The sequence below is a fragment of the Taudactylus pleione genome, unplaced genomic scaffold (genome assembly GCF_031769625.1).
Source record: "Taudactylus pleione unplaced genomic scaffold, aTauple2 ptg000117l, whole genome shotgun sequence".
NCBI classification, from domain to species: Eukaryota; Metazoa; Chordata; class Amphibia; order Anura; family Myobatrachidae; genus Taudactylus; species Taudactylus pleione.
In genome coordinates, this window is record NW_028284519.1 from 20,341,125 (window position 1) to 20,354,580 (window position 13,456).

At 47.5% G+C, this 13,456-nt stretch overlaps 1 protein-coding gene across 1 annotated transcript in view; it reads left to right on the top strand.

The window, feature by feature from the left end:
• Positions 1 to 760: 760 nt before the first annotated feature.
• The window catches only part of LOC148524687 (5-hydroxytryptamine receptor 3A-like), a 96,619-nt gene continuing 83,923 nt past the window's right edge, over positions 761 to 13,456 (top strand). Inside the window, exon 1 of the mRNA XM_088471974.1 lies at positions 761 to 816. Coding sequence (XP_088328100.1) covers positions 768 to 816 — 49 coding nt within the window. The 5' untranslated portion in view covers positions 761 to 767. The remainder of the gene's footprint in view (positions 817 to 13,456) is intronic.

Consider the following 13,456-nt stretch of genomic DNA (forward strand, 5'->3'; position numbering starts at 1 on the left):
TAGATGGATCAGTAGCAGTGCTCATAGCTCTATATACAGTAGATGGATCAGTAGCAGTGCTCATAGCTCTATATACAGTAGATGGATCAGTAGCAGTGCTCATAGCTCTATATACAGTAGATGGATCAGTAGCAGTGCTCATAGCTCTATATACAGTAGCTGGATCAGTAGCAGTGCTCATAGCTCTATCTGTACATCAGCTGGATCTGTAGCAGTGCTCATAGCTCTATATACAGTAGATGGATCAGTAGCAGTGCTCATAGCTCTATATACAGTAGATGGATCAGTAGCAGTGCTCATAGCTCTATTTGTACAGTAGCTGGATCTGTAGCAGTGCTCATACTGTAGCACTATCTCTACAGTAGCTGGATCTGTAGCAGTGTCCATAGCTCTACAGTATATACAGTAGCGGGATCTGTAGCAGTGCTGCTCTATTCTACAGGAGCTGGATATGTAGCAGTGTTCATAGCTCTATCTATAGTAGCTGGGTCTATAGCAGTAATCATAGCTCTATCTATTTGGATCTAGTTGGATCTGTAGCAGGGGATGTAGTTAATAGACCGGAGAACTAAACGTCTAAACCTAGCCCCCCCTTCCCCCGCGGCTATCCGCTCCCGACACCCTGCTTACTTATGATCGATATCCGCTCCTCTCTCCCCGGCAGCCGGCAGCGGACTGACTGCAGCAGTAGACTCTGGGCACCAGTCTGTGCAGTTTACCAGGAAAATGTCACGGCCGCCATTTTCCCAGTGATTTCACCACTGCGCATGTGCAAAATATGCAGGGATGCGACAGCCGACGCGGGACTTTGGAGAGGTGAGCATTAGAAAAAATGGGTGCAGGGTGTGCGGTGTTGGCCCGTGTGCACCTCACACCCTGCACCTATTATAGATATATGCCCCTGTCTATAGCAGTGCACATAGCTCTATCTCTACCAGTGGCAAACGCAGGATTTCTAGAGGGGGGTTTCCAAATGCTTGATTTTAGAGCGAGTGTGGCCAGTCCATGAATAGGGCATAATTAGCACTTAATCAGATTTAATATTCGTCATACAAAGTGTATTGTGTGTTATAGTTCCAGCATATACAGGACCAGTGACAACAGTAAGTCATTAAATGCAGCAGTAGGGCCGCTGAATGTTTTTATTTCAGATGTGGGCGCCATTATTAAGCATTGGAGCAAGTCTGGTAGTCTGGGGGAGAAGCAGAAGAACCTAGCACTGCTCTGGACATATATGTACATATTTGTCTCCTTATGCAGTGGATAGTGTATTATTATACAGTAGTAATAATTAACCCTATTGATGATGACTGACTGACACATGTTAAAAGATCCACACATGGTGCTAATTATTTCATTTGTGATACTGAAAAGAACATGCAGTACTAGTAAAATTCTATTATATTACTATTTCTATTGTGGTCATGGTGTGGACTGGGGAGGGGGGTTTCCAGGCAACCGGAAACCCTCCCTGCGTTTGCCTATGTCTACAGTAGCTGGATCTGTAGCAGTGCTCATATTGTAACTCTATCTCTACAGTAGCTGGATCTGTAGCAGTGCTCATATTGTAGCTCTATCTCTATAGTAGCTGGATCTGTAGCAGTGTCCATAGCTCTACAGTATATACAGTAGCGGGATCTGTAGCAGTGCTGCTCTATTTACAGTAGCTAGATCTGTAGCAGTGCTCATAGCTCTATCTCTATCGCAGTGCTCATACTGTAGCTCTATCTTTATGGTAGCTAGATCTGTAGCAGTGATCATAGCTCTATCTATTGTAGATGGATCTGTAGCAGTGTACGTAGCTCTATCTACATTAGCTGTATCTGTAGCAGTGATCATAGCTCTATCTACAGTAGCTGGAGCTGTAGCAGTGATCATAGCTCTATCTACAGTAGCTGGATCTGTAGCAGTGTTCGTAGCTCTATCTATTGTAGCTGTTCCTATAGCAGTGATCATAGTTCTTTCTTCTTCAGGGTTCATAGGGCTCCACAGGGGAGACCTTGGGGTGTATGTGGTGGTTGAGGACCGGGCACCGAACAGTTAAAGCTTTGCTCCCAGGATGCAACGGTTCTTCCCCCTATACCCCGCCCCCGAGCCAGAGGCACTTCAATTTTGACGGTGCCCGGCCGGACCCGGGTCACCATTATAACAGTGGGCTGCTTCAGCAGCCCAAAAGCTTTTATTTTTATGATTTTCTTTATTTTACATTTATTCTTCTGAGCGGGCAGCAGCAGACTGTCCACGGGACATCTGTGCTGCCGCTCCATTACCCCTCCGGGTGCCGTAACGCCAGCTTCGCCTGGTGCTCTCAGTGGGCATCCCGGGGACCTTGCTAGCCGGCCCCGCGGACAGACCTAGACTGCAGCCCGGCTTCTATGGGGACAGGTAAGGCGGGTCACCGCTTGTGGTGGCCCGCAGATGGGCAGTCTTACCTCTGGTCTCAGGGGACAGATCGTAGTTGCTGAGGGTGAACACTGGCTCAGACCACGTGATCCACTAGACCACCAGGGTACATATGGAGTGGGAATCCAGCATCCCGGTGGTTAACAATCAGCATGGAGAGGTAAGCTTTCCCTATTACAGCGGCCCCTCTCCTCAGTTCAGGGAGCCATTCCTCTGAGGTCTAGCTTATCTAAGCTGCTCTCCTCTGACCACGCCCCCTCAGAGGTCTTCGGTGGCCATCTTCTACAGGCTCAGCCTTAGCTCTCTCAGGGAAACGCAGGGTCCGGTCCCCCTACATACCTCTCCCTGGAGACAGGTTATGTAGCACTATAGCCTACCAGCCTTTAAGGACTGAGTAGTTGATTGTAGTGCCATTTTGCAGTTATATGTATTTCTTCATTGTATGTGACTTATGCTAGTGCTGTCTGTCTGTATATTCTCTTTATACTGTCAGCATATATCTTTCCCTTTTTTCTCATCGTTGCCCTAACATACAGATGTATTCAGGGTTTTCTGTACCTCACATTTCTTGTATTTGTGAAGGTTGTCACATAGTTATTTACTGCACTGTGCCATATTTTATGCTGTGCGCTCCTGCAGCTTGCTCAAGCATAAGACAGGATCAGTATACTGCATTCCCACTTGTATATCACATACCTAGTGGTTGCATATTACTCAGTGCCATATTGTGTGCTATACTACTCTGCAGCTATGTCTAGCAAAGGCAAGAGTGGCAAGCAGCTGCACCCATACTGCTCTCATGCAAATTATGTGATGCAGGCTTAAATGAGGATGTACTGTAATACAGGATAGGCTATGTGCTGTGTTATACCCCACCAGGCCATCAGATCCCCAACCCCGGCTCAGGAGCCCACATGGGCTTCCTTTTCTCAGGTGCTGGCCACTATTGCGGACCGCCTAGCAGTCCCGGCTGTAATTTGCCCTATGGGGTTGCCACAACAGGTACAAGCAATGCAGGTACCTCCTATGCCCCTTCCATGGGTAGATATACTCTCTAAGGCCGGGATGTACTAAAGGAAAAATGCGGTAAAAACCCCGTTTTTGGGGGTTTACCGCATTTCCATATGTACTAAGACCCGGCCGCACTTTTATCGGTGCAGAGGATATCACCAGAAAAACCTGGCGTTACCCTATAGAAGCCTATGGGCTTCTTACCGCACCCGGCTCCCGACGATTTGTCACCGCCCCGCCGTCATCCAGCGCTGGCCCCCACTCACCTGCTGTCCATGGTCATCGGCCCGCGCTCCTCCTGGTTCCTCCGCCTCCTAATCTTCTTCCAGGTGCAGGGAAGAGGAGGAGAAGCCCAGGGCTTCCTGCACAGGTCACCAGCAGGAAGCCCCGGGGCTCGGAGGGGGCGGGGTCCCACAGAGACCCCGTCACCCAGCTTCGCAAAGGGCAGCTCTTATCGCAAGAGCTGTCCTTTGTGATACTAATCGCATATGTTAGTACACATGCGATTAGCAAGGTTGCGGTGACTGGCAGAATGGTCACCGCAACCTTAGTACATCCCGGCCTAACTCAATACAAAGTCTGGCGGCTATCTCTACAGCCTTTTAAAATATGTTGTAAGGTGAGAAGTCCCTACCCAGTAAGACTACTAAGCGTCCTGTGTTATCTTCACAATCTACGCAGCTCTCACATGTTATCTGAGGAGGCAGAGGATGCTGATCTTTCTAATACTGAGTCCCCTTTGGGAGAAGCAGAGATTCAGTCTAAAATGAATATACCTGCATTGGTGCACGCGGTTAGATCTATCTTACAAATAGAAGATGATGAGCCTGCCCCCAAATCAAAGCACCCACTATTTAAATGACAAAAAGTGGCTTTAGCAGAGTTTCTCCTCTAGGACCAATTAGTTGAGCACATGGCAGCGGCTTGGCAGATGCCTAATAAGAGGTTTCAGCCCCAAAAATACCTGACCTCTTGTTATCCTTTTCCTGCAGCTCATTGTTCAAGATGGGAGACTTCCCCAGTGGTGGATTCCCATGTTACCTGTTTGATTAAAAGCACTACATTACCTATCCCTACAGTTTCCTCACTAAAGGACCCCACGGATAAAAAAATTTAAACTGGCCTTAAATCTGTGTACTCTCTTTCAGGCACCATTGTTTGCCTGACCATGGCTATTGCATGGGTGGATAAAGCAATTGAGAGCTGGGCAGACGACCTTGAAGACGGCTCTCAGGATCAGATGTCTTATGTAGCTCACATAAGAGATGCAGCTTCATATATTGGAGAAGTGTCCTTGGATGCCAGTCTCCTGGCTACTAGAGCTTCGGCCACAGCGGTGTCTGCCCGATGCATTCTGTGGCTGCGTCATGGAAGGTGGATGCAGATTCTGAGGAAGCCTTAGAAGCATTACCATACAATGGGGAGATCTAGTTTGGCCCACACTTAGACAAGATTGTAGTCACATTTGCATTATCAAAGACTGCCTTTCTGCCTTCAGCAGGTACTGCAAAACCTAGCACAACATCCTTTAGGTCCTTTTGTTCCCTGCTACAAAATCCGAGGACAAGCCTTCAGCCTGATGGGACGGGCCTTCCCCTGGGGGACCACAGAGTAGGAGGCCGACTTCAGTTTTCCCAGTGCTGGCGTCAAATCACCACAGACGCTTGGGTAAGAGAAGTGATCTCCCATGGGTACGCCCTCTCATTTCTAAGATGGCCACCCCACCAATTTTTCTACACAGGCCCTACATCAGTCCCGAACAGGGCCCTGCTCATCCAGAAAGTCATTCAGTCCTTGCTGCAAGTGAAATACCGCAGCCTATCTTCATCCCGATGCCGGAGTGCCGAAGGATGCCGGTCCGGTTGAGGTGAACCAGTATTGCCCCTTCTTCACATTAGCACCCTCATATTACCCCCCAGTACACACAGCACCCTCATGTTACCCCCCAGTACACACAATGCCCACATAGTGCCTCCCAGTACACACAATGCCCACATATTGCCTCCAGTACACACAATGCCCACATATTATCCCCCAGTACACACAATGCCCACATATTGCACCCCAGTACACACACCTCCAATACTACACCAGTACACACAGCACCCCCATTTCACACCCAGTACCTCCCTATTACCCCCGGTACACACAGTGCCGCCATATTACCCCCCAATACACACAGTGGGCCTGATTCAGATCCGGTCGCTCTGACAGAGCGCTTCCTCTGAATCAGGGCCGTTTTTTTTTGACCACCCACAGCTACAGCGAGCGGCCATGATGATGGTCGCGATGGTCAAGACCATCGCGACCATCGGGCTTGCGACGAGACCCTTGTGGTAGGGTCTCGTGGCTGCAAGCCCCAGAGAGATTTCAGCTCTAACAGAGCCGGAATCTCTCCACTGACATCACTAGTGATGTCAGTGGGGCCGCCCCCAAACGACAGGCGTTCTCATGGGAATGCCTCAGTTTGGGCAGCCACCCCCCCCCCGGCCTGCCCACCAAAGGGGGCGAGCTGTCACTCAACATCGACAGTTCACCCCCTTTGTTGTGAGACCCGGAGCGACGGAGTGCCCGTCGCTAACCGGGTCTCGCGCATGTGCATGACGGAGCCGGCTCCGTCGCGCGCATGCGCTGTGGGCCACCATCAACCCGGTTACGAGCACTCAGCACTTGCGACCGGGTCTGAATCAGGCCCACTATCCCATGGTACCTGTTAAAACAGCAGTCAAGGAGCAGGTCATCAGGAGGTAGAGGGCTGATATGCGCAGCCCACTTTGACATGCTCTGATAAGAATAGTGTGGTGCCCTCTGCCCTGTACTGGCTGGTCATTTGTTTACATATGTAAGCACTGCAGCACAGACGTGTTACACCCGCGCCGCGTGGCCGCCATGGAGGAGGAGGAGCGTGTCCTGCAGCAGCACAGCACTTTAGCAGAGCTGCATATTGTGACTGAGAAGGTGGCGGGTCAGTCACCGTGACCTGACTCGCTATTTTGTAAAGACGCCCCTTGGCCGCTCGCATCATACGTCATCTCCGCTATTTATTTGATTAATCGAGTACATCGAAAGGCATATGAACTGCTCGCTATTCTTGTGGTAGCATTTTCCTACCGCAATCATGCGAGCAGTTCAGGCTAAAAGACAACCAAGTGACGTGGTCAATGACGCTGCTTTGTTAATTATGCACACCCTTAAAACGCCCGTTTTGACCGTTTGGCACGCCTGCGTTTGGATCTCCACTCCCCGTATTCAAGCACCTTCCCCTGTTATCACCCACAAACGCCTCATTCTGTCACTCAAATTAGCAGGCATTCGCTATTTTGCGAGCACACGATTTCCGACCGCACTGACTGGTTGGCGCATGCGCATTACGACCCGTACGCATGCGCAGATGTGCGAACATCGCTCGGTGCGAACGAGTGGCCGCTTACGAGCAGCTCTGAATCAGGCCCTCTGTGCGATTTCACCGCCTGCACCACCCTAGCTACGGCCCTGGCAGGCATGCCAGAGTGTTGCAACGCCGTTTCAGAGGCGTGCATAATTAAAAGGCAGCATCATAGTACACGTGACTTGGTTGTATTTCACACTGAAGTGATTGCAGTGCTTGCGGCAGGGTATAGTCATCCTCAAGTGCTGCGATCGCATCCGATGATGCTCGATGTACCAATGTTTTCATGCACTTCCAGGAGATGACGTGCGCAAGTGGGCATCTTATGATTGGCTGGTGGGCATCTGCATACACATAGTGATCGCATGCCAAGACATAGTGGGCGTGCTAATGCCTTGCCGTGCGATTGCCTGCCTTTCTGGGCGTGCGCTGGATTTGCATACACAGGCTGTGAGCGAATGCATCTAGCGAGTGGATCTGAATGAGCTCCATAGCTCTATCTCTACAGTAGCTGGATCAGTAGCAGTGCTCATAGCTCTATCTCTACAGTAGCTGGATCAGTACAGTGCTCATAGCTCTGTCTCTACAGTAGCTGGATCTGTGGCAGTGCTCATAGCTCTGTCTCTACAGTAGCTGGATCTGTGGCAGTGCTCATAGCTCTATCTCTAAAGTAGCTGGATCTGTAGCAGTGCTCATAGCTCTATCTCTAAAGTAGCTGAATCTGTACCAGTGCTCATAGCTCTATCTCTACAGTAGCTGAATCTGTACCAGTGCTCATAGCTCTATCTCTACAGTAGCTGGATCTGTACCAGTGCTCATAGCTCTATCTCTACAGTAGCTGTATCTGTAGCAGTGCTCATAGCTCTATCTCTACAGTAGCTGGATCTGTAGCAGTGCTCATAGCTCTACCTGTACAGTAGCTTAATCTGTACCAGTGCTCATAGCTCTACCTGTACAGTAGCTGAATCTGTACCAGTGCTCATAGCTCTACCTGTACAGTAGCTGAATCTGTACCAGTGCTCATAGCTCTATCTCTACAGTAGCTGGATCTGTACCAGTTCTCATAGCTCTATCTCTACAGTAGCTGGATCTGTAGCAGTGCTCATAGCTCTATCTCTACAGTAGCTGGATCTGTAGCAGTGCTCATAGCTCTATCTCTAAAGTAGCTGGATCTGTACCAGTGCTCATAGCTCTATCTCTACAGTAGCTGGATCTGTACCAGAGCTCATAGCTCTATCTCTACAGTAGCTGTATCTGTAGCAGTGCTCATAGCTCTGTCTCTACAGTAGCTGTATCTGTAGCAGTGCTCATAGCTCTATCTCTACAGTAGCTGGATCTGTAGCAGTGCTCATAGCTCTGTCTCTACAGTAGCTGTATCTGTAGCAGTGCTCATAGCTCTATCTCTACAGTAGCTGGATCTGTAGCAGTGCTCATAGCTCTATCTCTACAGTAGCTGGATCTGTAGCAGTGCTCATAGCTCTGTCTCTACAGTAGCTGGATCTGTAGCAGTGCTCATAGCTCTGTCTCTACAGTAGCTGGATCAGTAGCAGTGCTCATAGCTCTGTCTCTACAGTAGCTGGATCAGTAGCAGTGCTCATAGCTCTGTCTCTACAGTAGCTGGATCAGTAGCAGTGCTCATAGCTCTGTCTCTAGGGTAGCTGTATCTGTAGCAGTGCTCATAGCTCTATCTCTACAGTAGCTGGATCTGTAGCAGTGCTCATACTGTAGCTCTATCTCTACAATAGCTGGATCTGTAGCAGTGCTCATAACTCTACCTGTACAGTAGCTGTATCTGTAGCAGTGCTCATAGCTCTATCTCTACAGTAGATGGATCAGTAGCAGTGCTCATAGCTCTACCTGTACAGTAGCTGGATCTGTAGCAGTGGCCATACTGTAGCTCTATCTCTAAAGTAGCTGGATCTATAGCCAGGGGCATATTAAGAGAGGATGGGCCTGTGTGCATTCCCCGTCCGGGGCCACCTCTTCTCTCCCCGGCTGCCAGCAGCAGATTGACTGAAGCAGTAGACTCTAGGCACCAGTCTGTGCCCAGAGTCTACTGCGCATGTACAGGTCACCTGAAATAATGGCATGACCGCCATTTTCCCAGTGATTTCACCACTGTGCATGTGCAAAACGCTGGAAAAATGGCCGCGGCGGCCATTTTCCAGGTTTTTTATGCAGGGCTGCAACAGCCGACTCAGGACTTCGGAGAGGTATTAGAATATATGGGTGTGTGGTGTCGGCCCCCCCCCTGGACACGGGCCCGTGTGCACCGCACAACCTGCACCCATTATAGATATATGCCATAGTCTATAGCAGTGCTCATAGCTCTATCTCTATAGTAGTTACTGTAACTCTGTAGCAGTGATCATAGCTCTATCTCTACAGTAGCTGGATCTATAGCAGTACTCATACAGAAGCTCTATCTACAGTAGCTGGATCTATAGCAGTGCTCATACAGAAGCTCTATCTACAGTAGCTGGATCTATAGCAGTGCTCATACAGAAGGTCTATCTACAGTAGCTGGATCTATAGCAGTGCTCATACAGAAGGTCTATCTACAGTAGCTGGATCTTTAGCAGTGTCCATAGCAGCGTTACCTATATCTACAGCTGTAGCAGTACTTACTGTATGCTTTACAAGAAAATATTGCCCTACACAAGTATGTACTTAAAAATGTTTTGGTATTGTTTTGGACCATTAGAGTTACGTGCATATTCCTTATTTGGTGATAACTGAATAATGGGCTTGTATTCAGTTAATCGGACCGCAATTTACTCATCACTTATATACACTATTACTTTGAAAAATAATATGATCAGAGACATTTTGCAGCATAAGGTACTTAATTTATTTTTACTTCAGAATCTGTGTTCTGTTGTGATGTGTCACTAATTTATTTACTCATTGGCCACTTTATTAGGTACACCTATCTAGTACTGGGAAGGACCCACCTTTGCCCCTAGAACATGGATTCAACAAGGTGATGGAAACTTTTGTTAGAGATTCTGGTTCATGGTGACCTGATAGCATCACACAGCTGCAGGTTTGTTGGCTGCAAATCACCATTACAATGAAGCCATTGTGATGTCAGAATGAAACGAGTTGTTCTTTGTGACATGTTGCATTATCCTACTGTGGCCATTAGAAAGGGATGTAGTTAATAGGCCGGCAAACTACATGCCGCCGGTCTATATCCCGACAACTAAAGCCTGACAGGGGACTTAAGATAGACGTCGAAATACTGATGCCTATCTGAATCCCGACGCATAGCCATGGTGGGGGGGGTTAATTTAGGGACTGCCAGGGGGACTTAGGGCTAGGCACCCCATGGGGTGGGTTAGGCTAGGGGGAGGGGGGTTAGAGTTAGGCGCAACTGGGGGGGAGGTTAGGGTTAGACACCCACCCAGGAGGGTTACATTTAGGATGAGGGAAGGGAGGGTTAGGCTTAGGCACCCCCGGGGGGGACTTAGGGTTAGGCACCACTAAAGGAGGGTTAGGGGGGGGAGGAGAGGGAATCGGTATGAAATACCGCCGACCGCATGGCCGACCACAGCAGAGTTCCCGGCAGCGGAAGCCCGACAGCGCTGGAAATCCCAATCGTCGATAGGTAAGTATCAACTAATCTAACCTAACCCCCTAACCCTCCTTAGGGGTACCTAACCCTAAACACCCCCCCAAGTGCCTAACCCTAATCCCCCCTATAAGTGCCTAACCCTAACCCCCCCCTTCCCCGCTGCCTAAACCTAAGTCCCACGGGGGGGTGCCTAACCCTAGGTCCACCCCAGGGGTGCCTAACCCTTCCTCCCCCTAGCCTAACCCTCCCAGGGGGGGTGCCTAACCCAAAGTCCCCCCCGGGTGCCCTAAACCTAACCCCCCCTCTCGCAGCTGTCCGCTCACGGCGCCTGCCATCCATTCGATCGGGATGCCGGGCGCCAGTCTCCCGGCATCGGGGAAATGTCAGGTGTCTACATCTAGACGCACGGCATTTCACCCTCACCGGTATATGACAGTCGGGAAGCCGGCTGCCGGTATTAAGGCAGCCGGCTTCCCGATTGTATACCGAGGGGAGGGTTAGGGTACTTACCAGCCCTAGTAGGGATCTTGTCCTGTTAGGTTTCTGTAGTTGGGATTTGAACCGGCGGATAAACAGTCACAGGTATTTCATACCCATTCTCATTAGAAGATGTACAGTTTAGAGTGTGACCATAAAGAGATGCGCATATTCAGCAACATTACTCTGGTAGGCTGTGGCATTTAAACAGTGAAAGTTGATGATTGGAATGAGGAACAGAATTTAACTAAAATTAAATATGCAAGCATGCAAAAACAACTTTGAAATTATTGAATAATAGATCTTCATCACTTAATTGTGTCCATTAAATATGGTTTTGTACTTATGTCAAAGAAAATAATTAAATATAGTGTTGTATTGTTAGAAATAAAAAAATCAATTTTCCTCCAGCGGACAGGAAAAGTCTAGGCAGAGCTTACTGTACAATAAATTGTTCTGACACTCAGCTAGTATGTTTTACAAGAGACCCAAATGACCGCAAATGGGAAAATATATGGGTGGATGTAATTGCATAAATAAATAAAAATCAATAAATTACTATAAGAGATGTATAGAAAATAGAGGAGGGAAGCTGGGTAAGGGATAGGGAGGAGAAGTGGGATTGGGGTAAGCAAAGCAGTAAAAACACAAATAGCCAATGTTTAGTGCTTTTGTGTAGAATTTGGAGCATAAGAAAACTTGTCCGGTGCTCAGGGTGCAAGGTAGCGGCCGTTCTTAGTGGTGACTAACTGTCCCTATTAATTTAATACCCTACCTTTGCGGCACTGTGTTGTCTCCGTAGTTCGAGCGGGAACTGTAGCGGAGATGGCTCGCTGTGATTTCTTTGTGGTTCCTGCCACACTGTGCTTTCTCCGTATTTGTGGGAACTGTAGTGTCGGCAGTCTCTTTTGCTTCTTGTCCAGTTTGTAGAGGAGATGTGGACTTTTGTTGCTCCGTGAGAGCACCAACGTTTCGCGCCGCTGCAGAAGCTTTTTCAAGATGGTTTCATGGATAGAACTGTCTTTAAATAGCAAAACTTTATTCAGGAAATCATGGCGGAAAAACAGGACGTTCCTTAAAAACGGAAGCAACCATCTGTTCTCTCTCTCTTTGTGCCTAAAATGTAGTGTAATTAAAAAGTATAAAAACTGCTATGCTTACCAGGGAAAGAAAAAGGGTGGTGGGGGGGGGGGTTGAAGGGATAGGCGGATTAAGGAAGGAAAGGTTATGAAAGAGTAATTGAAAATAAATATAGAATTAAAAATAAATAAAAATAAATGTAAAATACAAAAATTAGAAAAGTAAATTAAAATAAGTAATAAAAATACAAATAAAATAGAAATGAAAATAAGAATACTAAACAAACATTTACTTAGATACCAATTCCAGTAACAGAGAGCAGCTTTTTCATAATTTTTTAGCGCAGCAAACTAACATTATCCTCGAGGAGAAATATATGGGCTTATGGGGCTGATTCAGAGATGTACATAGCTAATGTTTTCGCAGTTGAGCGATTATCATCAATCTGTGCAGGCATCTGAGCCCATTGGTGCATGCATAAAAGTACATTACCGTGGTCGCTAGCAGCGGCTATTTACTCGCAGTCTGATTGACAGTAAGGGAGTGTTTGGGGGAGGTAATGGGGGTGGCGACAAAGATCACAGGCGTGTCACAACCATGTCAGAGGCATGTCACACCCTGCTCCTGCAATCCTGTATGCGTCGAAAGTGGCACCGGCATCTCAGTACACAAGGTCATTCCGCGTGACCTTAGGGTTACTCGGGAGGCCAATTACCAACAGACCTTTGACTGATACTGCGTCTTGGTCCGCAGATGCTTGGATTTACAAAGCAGCAATACATTCCTCAGTGTCGGCACCATTTGCGTATTTTGGCACATACACTGCATACACAGAGGCAGCAGTGGCGACATTAGCGTACATCTCTGAATTAAGTCCAATTTGCAGTAATCCAACTGCACTAACGTGGAGTGATTTGTCCAGGGACATCTATTTACATATATGGCAGATCAGGCTAGTACTAATTAGAGATGTGAGGGTCCGGATTACTGAAATACGACCACCCCCCGAAATTAGGGGTTTACGAGTAGACACGGGTCAAGGTTCACTTTTGTGACCCGGTTCAGATTTGTTGCCAGTCTGGAACTTGAATTTAAAACAGAACTTGGGTTTTAGATTCAGACATTTTAACTGTTTTTATTGATTTTTATCTGAAACCAAAACATGTAGATGAATCCAGATCCAAAACTAAAACACGGGGGTTAGCGGTACATCTCTAGTAATTATATAGCTTCCATAAATATAAACGACATCTGTATTATTTTTTCTTACCCCTTGTCAAAAGTTTTAAAATAACTTCAAAGGTGAAATAACATGAAAGAAATTGACAAATTAAGACAATAACGTTTAAGTAAATCGTATATTGAAAACAATAATATATTCAAGTGCTAACATAACTTAAAAAAACAAATGATATGCTTCTCACCTGCACAATAATGATATCAATGATGCATAAGTCAATGTGTGAGATGCACTAAATGGAAAATGCGGTGAAAACCCTCTTTCCGGGGTTCTACTGCAT